At 46.0% G+C, this 26,153-nt stretch overlaps 1 protein-coding gene across 1 annotated transcript in view; it reads right to left on the bottom strand.

The window, feature by feature from the left end:
- DNAH11 (dynein axonemal heavy chain 11) overlaps positions 1 to 26,153 on the bottom strand; it is a 3,007,685-nt gene that overhangs the window by 2,159,712 nt on the left and 821,820 nt on the right. Inside the window, exon 14 of the mRNA XM_085631597.1 lies at positions 22,945 to 23,337. Coding sequence (XP_085487723.1) covers positions 22,945 to 23,337 — 393 coding nt within the window. The remainder of the gene's footprint in view (positions 1 to 22,944; positions 23,338 to 26,153) is intronic.

Genomic DNA, 26,153 nt, shown 5'->3' with positions numbered 1-26,153 from the left:
ACCTAGTCCTTTTTAACCTTTAGCAGCTACTGATTGGATTTTTGTTGTTTCTGTGTCAAATAATTTATTAAAATGTACTCTATGTTTCGAAATTGGTGTGCAAATGGTCTTGTGTTTTGTTTTTACTTTATTGCTGTTTGTGTGCTGGATAAATAGTTTTCACATTGACTAAGTTCAGCCTGATTGATTTTGTGGCAAGCTAACAGATGGTTAAGCACAATTTAATTTAGTGATTTTAGTGGTTTTGTGGCTCACCCGAACGGGGATTGTGGCTGTTGCTTGAGTAGGGTTCACCCCTCCCTCAACCAGCAACCCAATTTGTCACATGTAACATATTTTTGGGGATCATAAGTGCCTTGCTGGAGATCACACAGTGTTTCTGCTGTGGAAGCTACAGCATCAGGGTGTTCAAACATGGGTTTAAATATTGCGAAGATGGTAAGTGTCACCCAGACAGGATTTTTTAGCGCCCAATATAGGGTAGCCCAGGATAAGGCTGAGACTGCAATCCGACTAATCCACCTTAGAATGACCTGAGTAAAGCTGGACTAGGTGAAAGGTAAACTGTAGCAAAAGGGCTTCCAGGAATTCTCTCACCCTTAGAGGAACTGCATTGGATGCAACGACTCACTGTAGTAGGGTCCAAAGGTGGATGTGTGGTCAATGTATACTATAAAGCAGCATTTTCTCTTCTCATAGTCTGAATCTCAGGTTTCTGCTGCTGGATTGTAGTCAACAAATCCTGGAGTAGTTAATCCATGGTGTCAGAGGACCAGAGATGGTTTGACATAACAGCCTATTAAGACCTGGATAAAGGGGTTGATCCTTCATCTTTTTCTTGGAGGCTCTGAGGAAAGATCGACTCATTCCATAAGCCACACTGTTTGTACCAGTAATAATATGGGTTACAGAGGATGCCTTCTGCAAAACAGTGCTTTGCAGCATACGAAGGAAAAAGCCATAGGGACACTAAACCTTCAAAAAGCTGGCTCCCAGTTGTGAAGCAGTTCTTGCAAGGCTGTAGTTCTGGATCTGGGTAAGGCCAGGACTGCAGAGGAGCTGCAGTAAGGCCAGCACTAAAGAAAAGATGAAAATGAAGCTGGAAGCCCTGAAGAAGAGCTGAATGAAGATAAGAGCTGGAGCAGTGCTAGAGACAGAATCAAAACTAAGGCATAGATAGAGCTCGAACACCTGGACCTCACCTGGAGCAGAGCTGGAGTAAGACTGGGACAAGAGCAGGAGGAAGCACGAGTCGGAGCGGGCAGGGGTAGGGCAGGCACACAGAGCTGGAGTAAGCAGGAGATGGAGAGAATAATCCAGCTGCGCTCTGATCAGACATACTGTTATGATAGGACCCACTCTAATGAAAGAGTCCAGTCTCACAAAGGAGCATACTGGAACAGTGTGAAAGTCTCGTGGCCATGTTGACACAGGGTCTGTAGTTGCAGAGAATGTTAGAATGGAAAATCACTGATGAAGTTGGGCTAGAACTTTCTGCTTACGGTCGCCATCTTTGTAGGTCCAGAACCATTACAGTAGGTGATAACCATCCTTCATTACATAGTTCTACATACTTTCATGACAAAAAACAATCCATTATATTTTTGCATGGAACTGCAGCTCTCCCCTATACGTGGAACACCTAGATGCAAAGTTTCACGCCTGCAGCCTTGGCCCACTGAACTTTACCTTCTCAGACATTTTTCCCCAAATATTTCTTCCAAGTTCAAAGGTCAGAGTCGACCGAGCCCAATAAACTTCTTGAATCCAACCCATGATCCATCGCGGTCAGCCATACATTTCGAATTTAACCCAGTCTTGCGCGACTAAATGTGCACGGTTGGCGTTTTGATATTTTAGGTGCTAGTCTTTACCTAGTCCTTTTTAACCTTTAGCAGCTACTGATTGGATTTTTGTTGTTTCTGTGTCAAATAATTTATTAAAATGTACTCTATGTTTCGAAATTGGTGTGCAAATGGTCTTGTGTTTTGTTTTTACTTTATTGCTGTTTGTGTGCTGGATAAATAGTTTTCACATTGACTAAGTTCAGCCTGATTGATTTTGTGGCAAGCTAACAGATGGTTAAGCACAATTTAATTTAGTGATTTTAGTGGTTTTGTGGCTCACCCGAACGGGGATTGTGGCTGTTGCTTGAGTAGGGTTCACCCCTCCCTCAACCAGCAACCCAATTTGTCACATGTAACATATTTTTGGGGATCATAAGTGCCTTGCTGGAGATCACACAGTGTTTCTGCTGTGGAAGCTAAAGCATCAGGGTGTTCAAACATGGGTTTAAATATTGCGAAGATGGTAAGTGTCACCCAGACAGGATTTTTTAGCGCCCAATATAGGGTAGCCCAGGATAAGGCTGAGACTGCAATCCGACTAATCCACCTTAGAATGACCTGAGTAAAGCTGGACTAGGTGAAAGGTAAACTGTAGCAAAAGGGCTTCCAGGAATTCTCTCACCCTTAGAGGAACTGCATTGGATGCAACGACTCACTGTAGTAGGGTCCAAAGGTGGATGTGTGGTCAATGTATACTATAAAGCAGCATTTTCTCTTCTCATAGTCTGAATCTCAGGTTTCTGCTGCTGGATTGTAGTCAACAAATCCTGGAGTAGTTAATGCATGGTGTCAGAGGACCAGAGATGGTTTGACATAACAGCCTATTAAGACCTGGATATAGGGGTTGATCCTTCATCTTTTTCTTGGAGGCTCTGAGGAAAGATCAACTCATTCCAGAAGCCACACTGTTTGTACCAGTAATAATATGGGTTACAGAGGATGCCTTCTGCAAAACAGTGCTTTGCAGCATACGAAGGAAAAAGCCATAGGGACACTAAACCTTCAAAAAGCTGGCTCCCAGTTGTGAAGCAGTTCTTGCAAGGCTGTAGTTCTGGATCTGGGTAAGGCCAGGACTGCAGAGGAGCTGCAGTAAGGCCAGCACTAAAGAAAAGATGAAAATGAAGCTGGAAGCCCTGAAGAAGAGCTGAATGAAGATAAGAGCTGGAGCAGTGCTAGAAACGGAATCAAAACTAAGGCATAGATAGAGCTCGAACACCTGGACCTCACCTGGAGCAGAGCTGGAGTAAGACTGGGACAAGAGCAGGAGGAAGCACGAGTCGGAGCGGGCAGGGGTAGGGCAGGCACACAGAGCTGGAGTAAGCAGGAGATGGAGAGAATAATCCAGCTGCGCTCTGATCAGACATACTGTTATGAGAGGACCCAATCTAATGAAAGAGTCCAGTCTCACAAAGGAGCATACTGGAACAGTGTGAAAGTCTCGTGGCCATGTTGACACAGGGTCTGTAGTTGCAGAGAATGTTAGAATGGAAAATCACTGATGAAGTTGGGCTAGAACTTTCCGCTTACGGTCGCCATCTTTGTAGGTCCAGAACCATTACAGTAGGTGATAACCATCCTTCATTAACATAGTTCTACATACTTTCATGACAAAAAACAATCCATTATATTTTTGCATGGAACTGCAGCTCTCCCCTATACGTGGAACACCTAGATGCAAAGTAAACTTACCAGACCCTCTCAGGGTTTCAAAGTTTAATGTTTTTTGTTTTGTTTAATGTCTTAAAATTTCCTTTTCTAACCAGGTATATTGTGTCCTTTGCTGCACCACACACCCCTTTTTAGAACTTCTCAATTATTAAAAATGAAGTAAGAGAAAAAAAAACACCTCTTACATATCTCTCGAGCAAATATACCTTGTTCCAGAGTGGAATGTATCTGTAGTTGGGATTTGCTAGCCTTTTAAACGCAACATGCCTTATATGCTTAGCTAAATTCATCGACGTTACTACGCAAAGCGAAAAAGAGATTATTAAAACTTTATGCAAAGTAAACCACCCTTGATGGAGAAGGATGATATAATTGTGACCGAGTAGCTGGAATTTGGTTAGCTTGTTCTGGAACTCCAATCCAAGAATCCCCTTGTTCGAATTCATAGTGGCAGAACACAATTGTTTTATTTGTTCAGTAGTAGTGAGAAATTATCGACTCTTGGAATTGTTCAGTATATTCATTCAGTTCCACAATGTTTCATCTTCACCTCCGTGTGAGCATTTAAGATACACGTGGATGCAACACCACCATCCAGCCAGATAGATCTGTCAGTTGAAGGGGATTCCAATGTCACACTCAGGGCAACTTCAGAGCTGGTGGAGCCCCGTATGACAATGTTTGTTGCACCCCCCCCCCATGACTTCCTTCCCCATGAATTCCTTCAGTACCACCTTTTAACAGTGACCCTCAAGTCTCCGTAACCACTCCCTGTCGTTAGTATTCTTTTGTTTTATAGCGCTACTCATACCAGTGTTAGATGTCAGAGCACTTTACATCATACACGTTACACAGAGACAATGAATCGTGCATGTGTAAATCAGTGTATAAGAAATGTTACATAAGATAGAGGACTACAAGGCAGAGGTGCAACTAGAGCCAAATTTCGTGAGGGGCTACAAAAAATTTTTTTTTGGGGGGGGGGCTGATACTTCCAGCAATATGCAGTGTGGAGATGTAGGGGCTTTAAGAAGGGGTGAAAACACAACAAAGCCTCGTTAGCAAGTAAATGGTCTTTTAAAGACCTGTGAAGTACTCGGTGTGGCTGTGTGTGTGCCCGGGAAGCTGTCTTAGCCGGGCTGCCACACACGAGGGGGGGGGGGGTGCTGAAGCCGTTTGAGCCCAATGGGCGTTGTGCGCCTGCTACAAGGTATAGGAGTAACATATCAGCCATACTGGTTGGCGGTATAGTTTAAGAGTGCTTGATCTAGAGTAGCAAAAACTCATTCTTTAACCCCTTCAGTGCCCATGACGAGCTGGACTCGTCATGGGCTGCGGTGGCGCTGTGCCCATGACGAGTCCAGCTCGTCATGAACCCCACCCACTAATGCAAAGCGCGGCACAGGGCGGGGAAAGGGGCGGGCATGCAAGGGGTTAAAACGTACTGCTATGATTGGGGGTTGTCTTTTCTAATAAGAATTTATTTCTACCCAAATTAACTTTTTTGCAACATTAAGATAATGATAGACTGGAAAAAAAATCATAACGCTCTAAACTATAGCTTGCAGTTTCCATGCAGCTGTTTGATGACAAGTTAATAGCTAACTGTTCTATATTGGGATATTAATTTATAAATTGTACATAACAAAAGAATCGTTCCAACAAAAGCAGTAGCTCACTGAACTATTTACATTATATGCACTTCTGAGATCTGCATGGTACACGTTCTTTTGCAGCGGGTATATTCACTCTGTGTTGAGTCAAAATGTCAACTAGACAAAACTCAATCTCTCTCCAGAAGGTCCATTAATCACCAAAGTTATCTTAACATTTTCATTGTTGCCTGAAAATTACTGGAGGCAAGGAATGCGTCAGCAGGTGCTTTTACATCCATAACGTATCTGACAACCCTCCACCCCCTGAAGTCAGCACCCAGTGCTGTGGCACCCATGGCACCAACCTAGATCCAGGGTGGAGGTGGGAGTGGGGGGTAGGACATGCACATGCGGCATTGGAAGAAATCCTCCCAGTCACGTGTTACTTCCCTGGTATTAACCACTGACCTGCAAGGTGTGTAGTCTATACTAGAAACACCCCATTATAGGTCCGGTGGCGTAGCATACCCAGAGTATTCACGCGCACCAAGTGCAGCCTGCTGAAATCCTGAGGGAAAAAATCCATAAAGCAGGCTTGTAATTAGGGTAATGATGCAGAATTGGGCTCGGTAAATATGGGATCCAAAAGTTTACTAAGATTCCAGGTCCCAAAAAACGTAATGGTGGGCAACAAGGGTGGACATTCTGGCGGGAATCGGTATCTCTACCTCCAATTACCGGGCCTCAGTGTGGGTTGAAGCTTTCTTTTTCACAAGCCATTTGCAGAGAGTCGGCAAGACAACAACTCCAGAAAATTGCAGTTTCAGACTCCTGCTTGTGAAAAAAGAAAAAGAAGAAACAATTCTTTAATTAAAATGTCAGTGTCTTGCAACCTTTAATTTGTGAAACGTAAGCGTGGAAGGTACCAGCACCATTCCTGGTAACGGTTTTTTAAAAGAATGTTTTACGCATATGTGGGATACCTTTGAGACCCACCAATTGTTTGGCAGACAAAACACTCCTCTGCTGGCAACTAAGGTAGCACACGTAGTTCATGCTCATTGTTCCAGAAATACCCAGGGTGCCGCCTGCCTCCTGGGACTGGGAACATTCAACAGCTCACTCATGACACAGTTTGGACCGTGCAGGGGATTTCCTCCTCATCAGTCATGACGTAAAGACCCCTCGCCATCCAGCGGCTTTTGCCAGCCAGGTCATATTAATTATAAGACCCCAGGTGCAGAGGCATCAGTAAGGGAAATCACAGGCAAGTGTTGTTTGCTACAAAGAGACCCCTTTGTGGGTGGAGCCCCTAGTATTTACCTTCTAGTACTTATGAGTACAGTGTTATGACCCTTAAAACAAAGTTGAAATTGGCTTAAATCCCCGGTGGGCATTTTACATTTTACTACAAGGCCATGTATACGGTGTAACAAGCATGCCAAATTAAGGGCCACAGGTAGATTGAAGCACTACATTGTGCCATCCACTTTGTGACCATGAAAACATGTTACAGGCTTCCACTGAGGCCTGGTCCCCTGCAGACAGCACATTCTCATGTTTCAAGAAAGACCTGCCAAACTTAAACACTTTTTGTTGATACTTAATCGGAATCACAGTATTAGGAGATGTGTAGCATGAATCTACCATGCCCCCCTTTGCTGACCTCCAAGCTCAGTTTACTTTTTCCCACGCTCAGTTTCACACATACCTGCAGCAGCGCCATGCCCTGGGACATTTCAGCGCCATGCCCTGGGACATTACAGCGCCATGCCCTGGGACATTACAGCGCCATGCCCTGGGACATTTCAGCGCCATGCCCTGGGACATTTCAGCGCCATGCCCTGGGACATTACAGCGCCATGCCCTGGGACATTACAGCGCCATGCCCTGGGACATTACAGCGCCATGCCCTGGGACATTACAGCGCCATGCCCTGGGACATTACAGCGCCATGCCCTGGGACATTTCAGCACCATGCCCTGGGACATTACAGCGCCATGCCCTGGGACATTACAGCGCCATGCCCTGGGACATTACAGCGCCATGCCCCGGGACATTACAGCGCCATGCCCTGGGACATTTCAGCGCCATGCCCTGGGACATTTCAGCGCCATGCCCTGGGACATTTCAGCGCCATGCCCTGGGACATTTCAGCGCCATGCCCTGGGACATTACAGCGCCCGCTTACAGGATGTGCCAGACTTCAGCCCCTTGGAGGCGCAACTGTTGATGCGGAGACTGGGTCGAGGGGGTGTCTCCCAGCTATATCGGGACCTTTTTTGTAACGCACCAGACACACTAGACCTGCTTAAATGGAGGCAGGAGGGATAGGTGGGGGAACTGGAAGAGGTCCATGGCTCTTAAGGAACTAGCGATATTCGCATGGCTCAGGCTAATCCAATTACATTATTTGCACCTAGCATACATAACACCCCTCTGGCATGCAGGTATTCTTTCTGACTCCAGATGTGCTCATGGTTACTCCCCCGCAACAGATTTTTTCCACATGGTCTGGTAATGTCCAGAGATCCCCCAGTACTGGACCTGCAGAGCGGACACCCTTTCGGCGATTTTAAATAGCTCAGTAGTGCTTACCCCGAAGGCGGCCCCCCTAGGTCTTATGGATGAGTTTTGGCAGTGCGAGGGGACAGGGCGCTGGTGAGGTTAGTGGCCCTGACAGCTAAAAGGGACATTGCATGCTCCTGGAAAATGCCACAACCACCTAGCTTGAAACTGTGGCAATCTGGAATGGACTCCTGTGCCAAACAGGAGGAACTGATCTATATTGCCCGGAGCTGTCCGTGGAATTTCAGTAAAATATTGGGAAAATAGTGGGAATATGACGGCCTAGCTTGCACACTGGGGACTGAACTTTGAAATGTTGCTTTACATTGTAATTGGCTGCAAATGGGAGAGGGTGGGGAGGCGAGGGCTAGATCAGGTTGCCATGATGATGATGTCATTGCTACACTGTCATTAAAACCACTAAAATCTGTTTATAAGATTTTTTTTTACAGGTTTACACCTGTGTCTAAGTCCTAAAAATGTCACCCCAAAAATACCTTATAAGGTATAATACTAAGTACCTTGAAGTGGCACAGGCCTAAATGAATGTTAGTATGTATCTACAGGGAATTAAAGCACGAAAGCTATTTTCATTGTATGAATTTAGCTGTTCCAATAGGAAGCATTGGTAAAGCAGATGGAATCTCTTATTTCTGCATTATCTAATGAAACAGCTACAGTAAAGTTCATAAACTTACCCTGTTGTTAAAAATTAAATAAATTTAAAAGTTTTATTTTGTCTAACTAGTAAAGAAATATAGCTTTCAGGAAATTTGTATTAACATGTCTGAGCAACCATAGGCTAATTAGCCTTAGTCTACAGGCACTGTCAACGCTTGTAATGAGGTGTGGAATTCCTTCCAGGAGCCACACAAGAAACATTTTGATTGACAGAGAAACCTGAATGGGCAGTGATGACCCATCTTGGCTCAGCATAATGTTCAGGGTGGGGGGTATCTGCTATTCCAGTTCACAACAGTTTCAAATCTTGCCTGATGGGCCTGCCTGACACACATGTAAGGCTTGTCAATTTTGCTTATTTGGAAGGGATCAAACAGACTCAGATCACAGTTCTTTTATATCCCCTGTATGTTTACCGAAGCTCCCCGCTTTGTACAACTTGACTTCGGATTCAATATTTGTTGTGGGTCCAGGCCTGCTTCAAAATGGATTTTAATATTATTTGTAGGATGACACTACTAATTTCCATATTATGCCCCCCCCCCCGCACACAGCTCTCAGAACCCAAGTTTAGTGTGACTGAAGTCTTTGGCCATCTTAGATTTCTCATAGCAAATTGCATTATGTGTATAAAAAACAGTAACTTCTGAAAATGTAGATAGGCTAGGCCCTGAGAACATTTACTCCACTGGTCAGCAAAGTAGAGGCATCTCCCACCCACAGGAGTTTGTGCCTTACAAAGCTGGCCCTTCACCCAGCCTTACTCCGAAAACTGCTGGAATTGCAAAAGAATATCAGCAGGAATTAACTTGCTGCACTTGGCATCTGTGATCAGGACCTGAGGAGGTTGGGCCCCCTTCCATTTAAAATCCAAAGACAAAAATATCTCCAAGGATCATAAGCCTGATCCCCTGGGTGGCTCCAGGAACATAAAGGTGATGAGGACATTACTGTGAAGCATGCCAGTTGACAAGTGACCACTGGACTGGGGTTTAACTTTGCTGTTGGCCTCTGATAAAACACCCTGAAAATCATCAAGGGCCTCTCCTGAGGTCCGGAGGGTCTTAGAAGTGTACTCCTTTAGCGGTTTGGGCACCATGTGGGCACTGTTTCGGGACTTACAAGAAAAATACCTTTTCTGAAGTGGTACTTGGAAACTTTTTCAAATCTTTTTGACTTCCAGACCTTTAACAGGATCAATTTAATAGGCCCGGACTATCCTGGTCAGCTTGAAATTGCACCTTGGCCCCTGTCTAGTGTGACCATTGACTTACATTGAGTGCTAATTTTTCTTAGCAATTTTTCATTTAAATTCTTTAAAAATTCATGTTTCGGACCGATTGAATTTTTTTGTAGTAGTCTTATTCTACTCATACATTTTTATTTTAATTTTGATTTGAAACCCGGTAAGACGCAAGGACCGTCTTGTTTCCCCTTGAATACTACTCCAAGCTCCAGGATATTGTTACCCCCACAGCTACTTTGACTGTAAAAGGAGGCGGGGAAGAATAGTTCCTTTACTCCAGATTTTGACCTTGCAAGCATCGTGGTCATACCGAAATCGGATCATCCAATGACCAGCTGTACCTCCTATCTGATTTCCCTAAACAACACTGATGTTAAACTCTACAGAAAGCTCCTGGCAAACAGCTGCAACTAGTACTTCGCACTCTGATTCACCCGGACCAGTGTGGATTTATGACCCAATCGCAGCACTAGACACTGTATCCATCGTGTCCACACAGCCCTGGCTCATGTCCATGACATTGGAGAAGCGGTAGCTCTGCTGCTTTTGGACTTCAAAAAATCCTGTGACACTGTGGACTGGGGCTATCTTAATTCGGTGTTGTGGTGCATGGGCTTTGGCGCCATGTTTCGTACCTTGGTTGTGCTTCTCTAATCGTGGCCTTCGTGTAGGTCCTTATTAATGGTGTGCTGCTTCGTGAGTTTCTGATTAGATGAGGGACTAGGCAGGGCTGCCCTCTCTTCCAGTTCCTCCTCACTCTGGCTATAGAACCCTTGGCTTGTATCATTTGTTGTGATGCCCAGATGCGAGGATGGAGATGAAAAGAGACGCTAGAACAGAATCACACTCTATGCGGACTATGTCATTTTTCTCACCGACCCTCTGACATCGGGCCCAAGAGCAATCTTGCGTCTCTTCAGGGATGCCTTGGTGCTTTGGGTGAACTGGAGTAAATCACTCTTTGTTCCTCTATGAGGGTAAAACACTGTGCTTGATTGGCAGCCCAATATAAAAATCCATCGTCTCAGCGTCAGGTACTTGAGGGTTCATATACCAATGGTGCCGGAGCTCATGCGTCAACTTAATCTTGCCCCCCCTCCTCTGGGTGATTAAAACCAGTTTTACCACCTGGTTCACCCTCCTCCTTAAAAATCCGGACTGGGCCACCCTTATAAAATTGATGGCGATTCTCCCCCACTTCCTATATACTCTGCAAAACTTTCCGCTCCATATTCCTAACAACTGGTTTGTTGAGATTGTGTCAAGACTTCGATCCTTCCTCAGTAGGGGCCAGCACCCACGCATTGCCCTTGCTAAATTTCACTGCTCTGTTTATGATGGTGGCCTGGGAGTGGTTGATATCCGTTTGTATTACTGGGCACCCAAGCTTCTGGTTAATAATGATTTGCTGACCAGGGGTTGGAGCAACTTGACATACCAACTCGAGTTAGCTCTCATCGGTTTGAACAGAGTGATGCATGATCTGTATGGCTGACTTGTTCCCCTCAGTACTCAACAGCTCACCAGAATGATTTTCCTAGTGTGGCAGGCAGCCAAAAGATTTATTGCCTTGGACAAAAAATTGACCTAACAAACTCCCTTCTGAAAGGGGCTCTGATTGGAACACACAGCATGACTAGAGGGATTTGACACAGGGACCCGATTGTGCTTACGGTACTGGGGTATGCGTGGCAGGGTCCTTAAATGTACTCCTTTGCGGACCTACAGGCCCACGACAAGCATTCCCATACCCAGTTTCATAAATACTTGCAGCTGAGACACACGCTTGGGCACCATCAGACACACTTATCCAAACCTCCAGAATTTAGTCCCCTGACTGTTGATGGGCGGCTTGGGTTGAGGGGAGAATTTCCCAACTCTGCCATTCCCTGGTTTTTAATGCCCCACAGACACTGGACCAGCTCCAGCCAAAGTGGGAGGGGTGGGTTGGGCTGGAGACCTAGAGGATGTGGAATGGCGGGAGGCATGCATGACCCCCTTGGAGCTTGCTATATCAGCACGGCTAAGAACAATCCAATTACATTATCTGCACCTAACCTACATGACAACCCAAAGACTCTGGCATGCAGGCATTCTCCCTGAACCTAACTGCATCTGATTCTCCTACCCTGGTGCAAATGTCTTTCATATGATGTGGCAGTGTCCTGTGATTGCCAAGTATTTGAGTCAGATTGGCTTGTCCCTCTCTAGCATCCTGGGTAGACATGTCACAATGACTCCCAAAGTAGCCCTCCCGGGTCTACTGGATGAGTGAGGGGGTTCAAGGGGTGATAGAACATTTACTGGTCTGGCAATACTGGTGGTCAAAAGAGACACAGAAAATAACTGGAAGGTCCCACGCCCGCCTAGCAAGACAGTGTGGAGATCCGGCATGGACTGGTGTGCCAAACAGGTAGAGACAATTCATATTGCCAGAGGTTGTCCTTGAAAATTCCATAAAACGTGGGGTAAATGGTGGAGTATTATGGCCTGTCCTCTATGCTGGAAGCCTTGCCTGGAGGGGTTCCAGCTCCTTCGCAATATGCTGGAGAATGGGGGCGTGTTTGATAGTGTGGTTTGATTGGGAAGTAATTCTTTCTTTTATTTATTGGTGTATCTTGTTTTCAAAATCAATAATATTGTTTCTAAAAAATAATTCTGTTTATTGTAAAATTGGTTGAGGTGTTTATTGTGTGTCTTTTTCTACTGCTTATGCAATGCTTAAAACCTTTACAAATTGCCTTTGATTTAAGCCTGACTATTTTGTGCCACATTAGAGATTAAGCAGAGGTTTATTTTTATTTATTTTGGGTGACATTTATCATGTGGATGCCTTATCCTTTGACGTACATGCTTGTCCGCTGTAAACAATAATCCACTTTCCTACAGAATCCTATGTGGGTTTCCCACCACGGTGTACATTTGGAAGCTCATCAGCTGCAATTGTAGAAACAGACTTATTTGCCAATCGCTACTTGGAAGTAAGAGTCAGCAAAATGCCATACTCAAAAATGAAAGGGTGACTGACATCACTGACAACCACATGCATCACTTTTTATCTGTGTTTGACCGTGCTAACATGCATTCCAGGCCTTGATATATGTTAACATGGTCCATGCTTGCAGACAAATTATGTAGCCACCAGAAATATTGTTAGAGAAGGTAAGTATCTTTTTTGGCAGAAGATGCATCTTCCTGAAAATTCCTGACCTAAGGAATGAGTTTTAAAGTAATAACCCCCTTGAAAAGTGGGATTAAGTAGTGATGGGGAATCAAGGAAGTCAATCAATCAATCAATCAATCATGGAATTTATATCGCGCGCTACTCACCAGGAATGGTCTCAAGGCGCTTGGGGGAGGGGGTCTGCTACTGCTCGAACAGCCAGGTCTTGAGCTGTTTCCTGAAGGCGAGGTGGTCCTGGGTCAGCCGCAGGTGGACGGGCAGGGAGTTCCATGTCTTAGCCGCCAGGTAGGAGAAGGATCTTCCTCCGGCGGTAGCTCTCTGGATGCGAGGGACGACGGCGAGGGCGAGGTTCGCGGATCGTAGCTGTCGGGTGGGCGTGTAGAAGGTCAGGCGGTCATTGAGGTAACTTGGGCCCAGGTCGTGGAGGGATTTGTGTGCATGGGTGAGGAGTCTGAACGTGATCCTCTTGTTGACAGGGAGCCAGTGCAGGTCTCTCAGGTGGCTCGAGATGTGGCTGCGTCGGGGGGCATCCAGGATGAGACGGGCGGAGGCGTTCTGGATACGCTGAAGTCTTTTCTGAAGCTTGGCTGTTGTACCGGCGTAGAGGGTGTTTCCGTAGTCTAGTCTGCTGGTGACGAGGGCCTGGGTGACAGTCTTCCTGGTCTCGGTCGGGATCCATCTGAAGATCTTGCGGAGCATGCGGAGGTTGTGGAAGCAAGATGAGGAGACGGCGTTGACTTGTCTGGTCATCGATAGGTAGGAGTCCAGGATGACGGCCAAGTTGCGTGCGTGGTCCGTTGGCTTGGGTGCGGTGCCCAGGGCCGGGGGCCACCAGGAGTCGTCCCATGCGAAGGGCGACGGTCCCAGGATGAGGACTTCTGTCTTGTCCGTGTTCAGCTTCAGGCGGCTGATGTTCATCCATTCGGCGACATCTTTCATCCCTTCGTGTAGGCCGGTTTTGGCGGTGTCGGGGTCTCTGGTGAGGGAGAGAATCAGCTGGGTGTCATCGGCGTAGGAAATGATGTTGAGGTTGTGTTGGCGTGCGATGGCAGCGAGGGGTTTCATGTAGATGTTGAAGAGAGTAGGGCTGAGCGACGATCCTTGCGGGACGCCGCAGATGACTTCGGTGGCCTCAGAACGGAGGGAGGCGTACTCTCTGTGTTCTGCCGGAGAGGTATGAGATGATCCATTCCAGAGCATTCCCCTGGATGCCAGTGTCGTTGAGGCGTTGGACTAGGGTGCGGTGGCAGACAGTGTCAAATGCTGCGGAGAGGTCAAGGAGGATGAGTGCCGCTGTTTCACCTTTGTCGAGCAGGGCTCGGATGTCGTCGGTGGCTGCGATGAGGGCGGTCTCGGTGCTGTGGTTGGCTCTGAATCCGCATTGCGATGGGTCGAGGGATCCGTTCGTCTCGAGGAAGGCGGCCAGCTGCTTGTTGACGACCTTCTCGATGACTTTGGCAGGGAATGGAAGGAGCGAGATTGGGAGGAAGTTCTTGAGGTTGGTTGGGTCCGCTGTTGATTTCTTCAGTAGTGCGCTGAGCTCGGCGTGCTTCCAGCTCTCCGGGAAGGTGGCTGTGTCGAAGGAGGCGTTGATGATGTCTCGGAGGTGGGGTGCGATGGTAGAGGCGGCCTTGTTGAAGACATGGTGGGGGCATGGGTCGGTCGGAGAACCGGAGTGGATGGTGTTCATCATGCGTGTCGTGTCTTCGGGGGTCACTTTGGTCCATGTCTGGAGAATAGCGGCGGGGTGCGTAGGTTCGGTCGATGGGTGCGGGGGTGGAGCGCCGAAACTGTTGTGGATGTCGGCGATCTTGCGGTGGAAGTACGAGGCGAGGGAGTCGCAGAGGTCCTGCGAGGGAGTGATGTCGTTGTTGCCGGTGCTGGGGTTGGAGAACTCATTGACGATGTTGAAGAGCTCCTTGCTGTCATGGGCGTTCTTGTCCAGTCGTTCCTTCAAAGATTTCTTCTTGGTGGTGTGGATGAGCTGGTGATGTCTGCGGGTGGCGAGTTTGAGGGCGGTCATGTTGTCGGTGGTCTTGTCGAGGAGCCAGGCCTTCTCGAGGGTGCGGCAGGCCTTCTTGGAGTCCTTGAGTTCGTCGGTGAACCAGGGGGCCTTCTTGCTTCTGGGCCTGGTGAGTGGGTTCTTCAGTGGGGCGAGGTCATTGGCACAGGAGGTCAGCCATTGCGTGAGGTCGAGGGCTGCTGTGTTAGGGTCCGTTGTCCTGACCGGTGGATTCTGGCTGAGGGAGGTGGTGAGCTGGTTGACGGTGATCTTGCTCCAGTTTCTGTGGGGAACCTGCTTCGGGTGGTGGTGGACCGTGTTCTTCTTGAAGCTGAAGTGGACGCAGCTGTGGTCAGTCCAGTGGAGTCCGGTGCAGTGGCTGAAGGTGACGTGCTTGCTGGAAGAGAAGAGGGGGTCGAGCGTGTGGCCGGCGTAGTGGGTGGGGGTGTTGACCAGTTGCTGGAGTCCGAGGTTGGCGAGGTTGTCCAGCAGGGTGGTCGTGTTGCGGTCGTTGTTGTTCTCCAGGTGGAAGTTGAGGTCCCCGAGGAGGATGTAGTCGGCGGAGGGGAGGGCGTGAGGGCTGATGAAGTCCGTAATGTCTTTGCAGAACTGTGCGCGTGGTCCCGGGGGTCTGTAGATGAGGGTGCCTCTGAGGGTAGTCTTGGGGTCGGTGTGGATCTGGAAGTGCAGGTATTCGGCGGTGTTGAATGCGTCGGTGGAGTCAGTCGAGATGCGAATGGTGCTTTTGTGAGCGATGGCGATGCCCCCTCCGGTCTGGTTGTTGCGATCCCTCCTGATGATCTTGTAGCCGTCCGGGATGGCTATGGCGATGTCGGGGGCTGAGGAGTCGTTCATCCAGGAAAAGAACCCAGCACCTCACATTTGAGACTGAAGGCAGTAGTGTAATGGAATAGGATACTCCCTGTAGTTGTCTAGCTGTTCCCCCTCCTTGGCTGGAAGAGGGGGAAGAAATAAAGTTGGAAGGCTTATTGACTGGCCCATATGAAATGCAGATACCACCATGGGAAAAAACGTTCCAAAGAATTTATCCAAATGGATCAATGTGAAAAGTGGATAAACAGAGGGAATACAGTCTCTAACCTTTCTGAGATGAAGTTACTGACACTAACAAAACTGTTTGAGGTAAGAAGCCAAAACGGACAACTATGCATTGGATTGAATAGTAATGCCATCAAGATGGTTAAGCAGGGCCGGACTGGCCGTAGCGGGCACCGGTCATTTCCCCGGTGGGCCGCTAGGGTGGGGCCAGTTTTGTTGCAGGGCCGTTTTAGCAGCATAGCTGCAATATCGGCCCCAGTAACAAATTCGGCCAAAACTGGCCCTGGCAAACAGCCTCACGCCCAACCCCCGGGGGGTCAGCCGAACACTTTTCCAGGACCGGTTTTGGTTCCCAGTCCGGCCCTGTGGTTAAGACCAGATACAATTCCCAGTGAGGAAAAATAAACAGAATGGGTGGAAACAAATAAAACAAACCTTCTAGAAAACATGTCACTAACGGTGATTGAAATAGGGATAGAAGGTCAGAAAAACACATGATGTCGGGCAAGGCAGCCAAAAAACCTTTAACTGTAGCCACTGCCAGGCCCTGTTGTGCAAGTGACAGAACATCAGAAGGTGAGATTGAATTGAACGGAAGCCATCTGACTCAGTAAGCTTAACACATTTTTCACTGCAACACGAGTTAACTGATTTCGTAGGGGTTTTTCTGTCCACCAGGAGGAAGTCTGCAACTTCAACAGGTAGAACAAGAATTCTAGATCGCACCACTAATCTTCAAAGCTTGTAGTTTCAGCATTTGAGGATTGCAGTGGAGTACCTGACCATTCAGCTGGACAGCAAGTCCAGCTTGTGCAGGAGAGGAAGGTGTGTCTGAATACTGATTGCCAACAGATCATCATACTACATACTCCTTGCTCAGACTGGGGTGATCAGGATCAGTTGTGCTTAATCTTGTGCACACTGAACAGGAATTTCTGTGGGGCTCTGTGTTTCCTCTTCTATTTAATGATCAACATGGATCAGTTTCTTTACAAGTGAGTCACTTCAAAATGCTATCTGCCTAAGATATTGTAGCATCTTCGCAAGGGCTAACCATTTTTTCTCATAGATTACAATGTCAGGATGATATTAAGACGTTCTAAAAAAGTTCAATCTTTAGAACTAGAAAACACTTCAACATCAATTTGGACGCATTCAGTTTGTCATTAACCAGGTATGAAAGTGCTTTCTCATGTGTTCTAGTAAGGTGATCACTACATTCCGAAAATATCACACAGCATAAAAATAATGTCCCAGAATGCAAGTACGATTCACTGCAGTGAATAAGGCTGCCAGAAGCAAATTCTTTACGCCCCATACAGTCAGGTTTTGTTAACTCTCTACTGGGAGGTGCAGCGGGGAACTCGTTTGGGTTTTCTTCAAGGAGGACATTTCAACAATCAGACTTTCAGATTAGTGGAGAGGACATGACAGGAATCAAGAAGGTCCTCAATGAATGGGAAAACTGACTTCTCTACTGACGAGCAAGAATATGAGATCTCCACCAAATGTCAGAACTCACAATCTGAGAAGACCAGGTCAATTTCAAGCAGATTTTTGAACTACAGTCATAAATGGGAAAGTTTCCTTTTAAATATGTCCAGGGGTAAGGGATGTCCTCTTCTTGTGAAGTGTTCAGGTCATTCATATTCTGCAAGTCCAGATATAAGTGAAAATCAGTATTATAGTGGGAAAGGAGATCTCCAGCCTCTTGCTGGCCATTTTCTTTTTGACCATAGTACTTATCTTTATTTAGCAGGCCTTGGAATTGGATCCAAACACCTCTTCCATCAAAGTGAATCTCATCTCTCTTGCCACACAAATTATTTCCTCCGACAGAGATGGCTTCAAGAGCATCATCATCTTAGGGTGTGTAGGCCTGTGTCGAAGGAAGTTCTGACCAAATGCGATAGAATGCCCTAATGCCTTGGCAGGCTTCAACTGTTTTTTCAATGTCATGGCCAGATCCTGTGGCAGGACTGCCTAGGGAGACATCTGGGTCAGAGCTGTGATGCCTACCTTACACCGTACATACTATACACTGTTTCCTGCAGTATCCCCTCCATGCCCCCACTGTCGGGCTCCAGACGCTGATCTGCATATGTTGTGGGCCTGTCCTAACACTATCTTCTCACTGGGTAGACATCCAAGGTGCACTAGCAGACTGGATGACCAGAATCACTGGCAAATAGTGGCTTATAAACTCCGCCCAAGGGAGCTAGGGTAATAGCGCGCTTAACAGACATAGCGCTCTTACTGGCTAAATGTCTATGGGTACCGGGCTGGAAGTCTTCAATGGCTTCCCTGGTGGCCCAGTGGCAGACGGAGGTGAAGTGCTTGGGACTTGCGGAAAGTGATGCCTTGCGATGGGAGGAACATAGAGGCTTGTGAAAGAGACCCATAGCATTGAAATGGGATGCACTCTTAGAATCCTTCAAAGCACAGGAGTCCAGTGAGGACTAATCATCATTATTGGCGATGCCCTATCTGTGGGAGGACCTGACCCTCCGAACTTATTACCGCTGATGGCCCAAAAGAGATGCTGTCCCTGTGTACTTACCTGCACCACCCAGATACGTTAACATGTGTCACTACATGTCACAGACTAGCTCCAACTACTCACCCCACCAAAGCCCATGCTGTATTATTTCTATTGTTTCTATTGTGATCCATTTACACAGCACGTACATACTTATTTATGCAGAGACAATGTCAGGGTGGGGGGGGGTGGGGCAGGCTGGTGTTGTTTGATATTGTATTAAGGATTGCATTAACTGCTGTTTCAATACCAAATGTAAATCTGGCTCCTTGCCCTTCAATTAATCCTGCATATTTTTATAACTGTCATGCAATTGATTTTATTGATTTGTGGATCATGTGGAAATAAGGTTTCAATATTAACTGCCATATAACAGCGCTTGCTTGTTTATGAAAATGCAATAAAGTTTGTGTTAAAAAATATAAAATATGGGTCAGAGTTGTGGGAGTTCCCTCTAGAATGTTGTACCCTTTGGGGGTCAGCTCAGATTGTCCCAAAACCATGCAGACAAAGCCATGCAAAAGACCTTGATCTGAGGGAAGTCAGTGACGATAGACCAATAACACTGGTTCAATCCTTTTCAACATCGAGCTCACCTGACAAGGAGTTTGGCATTAGGGAATGGTGTTGAAACTCTCAACAATCCATTTCCTCTAGGAAGAAGAGGACTTCTCCTTCCTGGTTTTTGTGTTCTTGAGCGAAAATCTCTTGCAAAGTTGTTTCCTTACCTATTAATTACCTGTGGGTGAAGGAGAGTACTTATGTGTCTCCTCTGTGTGCATTGCCCAAAAACAACACTCTCTCCAACCCTCCCTGATGGCCTTTGGATGAAAAAAAGTCACAAGAATCACATGCTGCTTTGTCATTCTCTGATTCCAGACATCACATGCAGGTACCATGCAGGGCCGAGAATGACATTGTGCGGCATCAGTGACCCGACGTAACTACTAAAACTTTTAAAGGTGATGTTTGCCTTAGTAGCTGTTAAAGTGCTGAGGAATTTTGTTGTTGAAAACCAGTAGAGCTCCAACAAGACCTGATGCCTGCATGAGGGTTGGCACCTTATACATTCTGATGTCATCCCATCCGATGGCAGAACGTAGGCTGCATAGACTGGGGAGACATTGCTGCTTTTCCAACCAGTCTGAAGCCTGGAAGGATATTTCATGAGGTGAGTAATCCGTAGAAAGTTTTTTTCCCATAAAAGTATGTTCGAGTATCCTTCATTTACATGATGAGGAGGCGTTTTTCTTGATCCATGAAGTTGTGGGACCAATTAACAATGTCAATGAGGTGATTTGTTAAAAAAAGATGATGTGAATGTTCAAAGTTATGTTATGTCTATTTGCATGGCCCAGCTTATCACACATGTGGGGATCCAGATGCTGGAGCAGGAATGTAGGCTTGGGGGTGCTCCTAGTAGAACAGACAGGTATTCAGTTTCTTGTGGAAATGTAAGGAGTGAAGTAGCTGTCATAATGTGTTAAGAAAGTTCATACCAGTTCTTGGTGGTGTTGAAGGAGAAGGCACACCCTCCTGTCTGGCTTCTGCAGATGCAGGGGGCCAGTGTGAGGTGGAGTGTAGCTGTCTGGTGTATTGGTAGCGTTGAAGTCTGTTGAGGTAAGCTGGACTGGTGTTTTGGAGGGCTTTGTAGACATAGATGAGCAGGTTGAATTGGCAACGTTTCTGGATGGGTAGCCAGTGTAGTTCGTGAGGTAGGGGATGATGTGAGTACTTCTGGGGACACCAAGGATGAGTCTGGCTGCAGTGTTTTGAATGGTCTGGAATCTTTGCAGGAGTTGGTTGGACATGGGGACAGAGTGCATTGCCGTAGTCGAGTCTATTGGGTATGAGGGCCTGCGTCCTGTGTGGAGCCATTTGAAGATCTTGTGAAGCATACTGAGGATGAGGCAGCAGGAAACGATCATAGCATTGACCTGTTTATTCATAATGAGTTTGTCATCTAGGATAATGTTGAGGCTTCTGGTGTGGTCTGTGGAGGTGGGTGGGGGACCAAATTTGGTTGGCCACCAGATGGAGTCCCAGGGGGAGCTCATGTTTCCAAAGATCAGGATAAGCGTTTTGTCTGTGTTGAGTTTAAGACAGATCTCTTTCATCTAGATGACCACGTTGAACATGTAGGAGGTGAAACTGGTTCTGGTGGTGGTTTTCATATTAGTGAGGGAGAGGATGAGCTGAGTGTCATCGGCGTAGGAGACAATGTTGATGCTGTGGGGTCTTATGATGCAGGTGATGGGTGTCATGTACAAGTTGAACAGGGCTGGGCTGAGGGAGAAGCCCGGAGGACTCAGCGGATGAACTTCTTGTGTTTAGAGGTGTATGGGGAAGAGTCTGACCCATTAAGGTCTGTTGGAGAAAAAAGACGAGATTCAACTCTGGGTGGATGCTTGAAATCCTGAGTCCTGGAGTCTAGTAATGAGGCTCCATGGGAGACTGTATCCAAGGCCACCAAGAAATTAAGCAGGATGAGGGTGGTGGTTCCCCTCTGACCATGATGGATCAGATTACGTCTGTTGCTACCGGGAGGGCAGTTTCCATGCTGTGGAACCCTAACTAGGTGGAGTCCAGGAGTTAGGGCTGTTCTAAATTAGTAGAAAGTTGCCTGCTGATCTCTTTCTCCACGACTTTGACCAGGAATAGAAAAAGCGTGATAGGTGTCTAGTTGCTGAGTTCTTTCGGGTTGGTCGAGGGTTTCTTCAAGAGGGCTGTGACTTCTGCATGTTTCCAGCTATCTGGGAAAGTACAGCTAAGTTTGGAGGAGTTTTTGGGGGTGAGGTTGGCACTGATCAGGTGTTCTTTCCAGGTTATACATGTGGTGACAGCAGAGGTGGCTGGGGGACCCTCAATGGATGGTCTGCATAATTCTGGCAGTGTCTTCTGTGGTGAGAGGGCTCCAGTTCGTTTAAAGGTAATAGCTCTTGGTGGTGGTGGGAGGTTTACATTATATCACATTTCCATTTTAAAATAGCCACCATAATTGCAATAGAGGTAGAGTGTCTAACTAGAGGTATTTTCCTAAATGAAAACATATATTGTCAACATACAAAGATAATAAAGTTTTATTTTTAGGCACTAAGCCTATCTAAGGCTATATATGCCACAACTCTATGTTACATATCCTTGAGAACATATGGAAATGGCTGGAGGAACTTCATTTTTTCCCCAATTGTCTTCACTCCTGTTTTTTTGCAGTTTATTTTGTGTGTGTATATATTATCGGTTATTTGAGTTAAGTATTTGTGTTTTTCTTTATGTTTGTTAAAATATAGCTTCAGGACGTCTTGATTGATGTACTATTTACATTCTCTTCCTTCATGGACGTTCTGCAGTTCTTTGATGGATTAATTGTGATAGCTTCAATGTTAACTGTTGGTTTATTACTTCTGTATTCTCCTTTAACAAAAGCTTTAAAGCGGAGAGAGGATTTTAATAGGTCTCTAAGTATCAGGGAAAAGAACAAATATTAATTTGCAACCCTGTCTAATGATTTTGAAAAACTGTCTAATAAGTTTAAGTCTTATAATGTAAACTGCAAAGTTTCATCTTTACAAAGTTTTACAATGTTGATAAACATCTAGCTCCTTGAGGAAGCTCTTCTTTTCCCATTCTCCATGTCCTCCCTCACTTGTTACGTATTCCTTTGTTACGTGAAGACCAGCTAATTGTTGATGTAACTAAAGGTGTAAGGAAGCCATATAAATGATGTCATCAATGATGCAATGAGTTGTGCCTTTGGTGCTGTAGTGATGTCTTACAAGATAGGATGTCGTCAGTTATGCCATCTCTTTTTCAGGCTAAAGCAGTCTACTGACCTTTGGTGAATGACATTTCAAATGTAAACACATTTAATGAAACTGTAATCCAACATTAGTTTTTCTTATCGCAACAGATGTAACAACCGAATCGGTTACAGAATGCTCAAGTCTGATTTTAACCCCTTCGCTGCTGCGGACATTCCGCTGCAGTGCTGGGGGGGGCAGGGGGGCAGCGCGGTGGGCCTGTGCTCATGACGGAGCCGCTCCGTCATGAGCCACAGTTGAGCTGTGCTCATGACGGAACGGTTCCGTCATGACTCCGCCCATTTGCGTTGTCGCCCCGCACAGGCGGGGAAACAGCGCCGCGCAGGCGGAGCGGCCGCCAACAGGATTGTCATGACGGAACCGTTCCGTCATGAGCACACGGCAACCGTGGCTCATGACGGAACGGTTCCGTCATGAGCGGGGAAGGGGTTAATAGTAGAACTAAAAAGCCCTTTTAAAAATATTATTTTCTATTGTGCTATATAAATAAATAAAGCAAAACACAGAAGAATAGTTAGACTCTCTATTAAACAAATATCACATTGGTTTTCTCCGTTCTTAACGCATACAAATATAAAAGAACATTATTTGGAGCAGCATACATATGCAAATATCGCCATGCACTGTGAGTCTTGAGGAAAATATATCTTCATATGTTTTGCTTTATCGCACACATTTAGTAAAAGACACCTAATAAGCTCAATACACGTTCAAAATGGATTTTTCATTGGTACCTGGACAAGTTTCTGTATTGTGCAGCTATCCTCTTGTATGGTCAAGTACTTTTTATGTCTCTCTGGTCTCTCATCAAGAGTCAATAAGGTATCTTTTCGGTTATCCTTTCTTGAAAACAAAGGACTTTCTGCCCATCTCTTCATTAATTTCCGTATTGCTATAATATTATCCTTGGACTGTTGAACTCTCTGATGAAGGTCATGAATTGTAGTCTTTAGTTCTACAATGTAATCCCAGCAACTCTCATCGTTCCATGTGAAGAATTCCTCAGCCTCTCTCAGACGCTCATCAATCTTCTTCATCTCCCCTTCGAGCAATGGATATTCTACTTCCAAGATGGTTTGTTTCAAGTTGTTGTACCAGTGAACCACAAGATCTAGATTTCCTATGAACTGATGTCAAAAAGCAAAATGAGGCTGATGGTTAGTTGTGAATGTAACAACTGTATCAGATTTAAGTCAAGAAAGATCACACAAAATCTGTTGGAGGATGTCTGCATACAAAGGAGTAATACAGAAATTTGATAAATTAGCATTTTTCAATCTGTCGGTGACATAACCAGTGACAATGTAACTTTACTTTTAGTAATCATTTTCAATACCTACATGCATAAACATTTTCGTTCATTTGTACTATATAATCCAGTTGGCTCATACATACCAGGACTACATAAAGGTTCAAACTGTCACTGTCAAACAGTCACTATGCAGAGTAGATTATGGAGCACCTCAAAGAAATAATTGTTTGAAAGCAAGATTGGTCATTCTGAAGAAGCAAACATCCTAAGCTGGCAGAGTTTATGGATCCATCTTTCATTGGCAGTTGGTAAACGTGGCAGGTCCTGTGGCAAATCAATTTCATTTTCCACCAGCCACTACATTACTAACTCTTAAATTCCCATTGATTTATATGGTCATATAGATTCTGTTTCCACAAAGTGAATATGTTTACAAATTACCTTTTTCCTCACCAAGTTACCTTGAATCATACACAAAGACTCTCAGAAATGCTACCGCCCTTCATATTTTCTGTAACACGACTGAAAACGTATTCTCTCCCTCAAATAGCCTAACATATTTTTCACCTATGCTCAATCACCACCCTGCCAGTCAACCTTGACACTGAACTGCTCAGGCTGATTCAGGCTTCTTTTTGGCGACCTTCATACATATTGAAGTCCCTCAAATATTTGTTTTATGTATTGTATCCAATTAAGTCAAAACTTTGTACAATCTATAATGCTGGTCTTCGAGTTTTGTACCTAAAAATCATAAACTTGCACTCAATTATTATACTCACATAAAATATTATTGCAGCACAGTGTAAAGTAGACAAGAGTAGATCTACTCCTAGGGATATTCAAGGGTGGTGATGCCCTGTTAGTTTGTGGGTATTCACAAACGTTCATGTTTCATTGCCAAACTGTATATGGTTGGAGATTTACTTTTGTCAAGGGCAGGAATAATGACATTTTCAATGGGCATGATACACCCCAAACTTTGATGCAAAGCTGTAGAAGTCTCTCTAGGGAAAATAATTTAGTAATTTCCCTTTTGGTGGGTAAACATTAGTGTGCCTGAGTATTGTTAGTGTTCAGCTTAAGACAGTTGGTCTTCATCCAGTCGGCAGTTTCAGTCATGATGGCATTGAACAACTTGATCCGGGTACTGGGCGTCTTGTCCATGATGAAAAGAATGAGTTGTGTGTCATCAGCATAGGAGAGGACGTTGATATTGTGGAAGATGTTGATTCTGGCTAGAGGGATCATATATGTATTGAAAAGGGTTTGGTTTAGGGAGGGCCTTGAAGAACTCTGCAGAGGAGGTTGCAGGCATCTGAGGTGTATGGTGCCAGGCTGATTGACTGGTTCCTTCTAGTCAGGAAGGAGCAGATCCATCAGAGTGTCTCTCCTTGGATTCCAATGTCGTGCAGACGTTGGATGAGGATGGGGGTAGGGAGACTCTGGGCCAGATTACAAGTACGGTGGTCCACAGGACCGCCGTATTCATGGTGGCAGTCCGACTACCACAACACTGCAGGCCCATCCACAGTATTATGTGGTGGTTGAACTGCAAGGAGACTGCCAGCTCCACTGGGATCAAGAATCCTGCTGTGCTGGCAGTCTGGAAATGGGCAGTAATATGCTGGTGGTACTGCTGCGGCACCACTGAGCATATTTTGAGGTGCCTGTCCATCACCCTTTTCATGGCGGTGAGCCCGCCATGAAAAAGGTGGCAGAGAGGAAACTAAGGAGGCCCTAACAGGGCACCATGCTGAATCTGGGCCTGGAGGTGCATGCGGGGGGGGGCACATGTTGTGCCCAACCTGTAATTGCACCCCCATTTCTTAACTGTGTGGCATGCATACCACACCGTGCAGGAATATGCAGTCGGCGTTGTCATGGTGGTGGGCTCTCCTATGAGCCTGACAGCCCACTGCCGTGAGTGCCGCAGCACCACCCGCCTGACCTAGATTCAAATCTTAATCTGGCGAGTGGGCACACCACGGCTTTGGCGGTCCTCCTGCGGATGAAGCGGTGGCAGTGCTGCAGGAGGACTGCCAAAGTCCTAATAAGGCCCTCTGTCAAATGCTGTTGAGAGGTCCAGAAGGATGAGGGCCGCCATGTCGACTTTGTCCAGTGCCATGCAGATGTCATCCATGTGGCTATAAGTCAGTTTCTGTGTTGTTGTTGGGTCTGAAACCATACTGAGTGGTGTTGTGGAGATGGTGGTCACTGAGGTATTTGGTGAGTTATAGGTTAATGATTTTCTCCAAGCATTTAAGGGTCCGCAGAGAGGTGGAGGTATTCAGAATTGGTGTGAGTATATCCCTGATGGGTTGCAGTCCTCTGGAGTAGGCATGTTGAGGCAGGCATCCGATGGGGCCTCTGCATGGATGGGCTTTATGGTGGCAGCGGTTTCTTCTGGGGAGATGACAGGCATGTGGTTAGCAGTGGTTCTTTTGATAACATTTGAATGTGCTTGGTTAGGTCAGTCTGGTCCATTTGTGGGCTGAAGCTACTGTAAATAGTGATGATTTTGTTGCTGGAGAATTGAGAGAGATTGTTACAGAGGTCTTGAGAGGGAGTGATTGAGTTGGAGGCAGCAGATGGCAAAGGGACATTTTTCACAATTTCAAAGATTTCTTTGCTTCTGTGGGTGCTGGCATTAATGCGCTCTGCAAAAGTGGCAATTTTGGTGGTCTGGAT

The sequence above is a fragment of the Triturus cristatus genome, chromosome 10 (genome assembly GCF_964204655.1).
Source record: "Triturus cristatus chromosome 10, aTriCri1.1, whole genome shotgun sequence".
Taxonomy (NCBI): Eukaryota; Metazoa; Chordata; class Amphibia; order Caudata; family Salamandridae; genus Triturus; species Triturus cristatus.
This window is presented reverse-complemented; position numbering and strand designations above follow the sequence as displayed.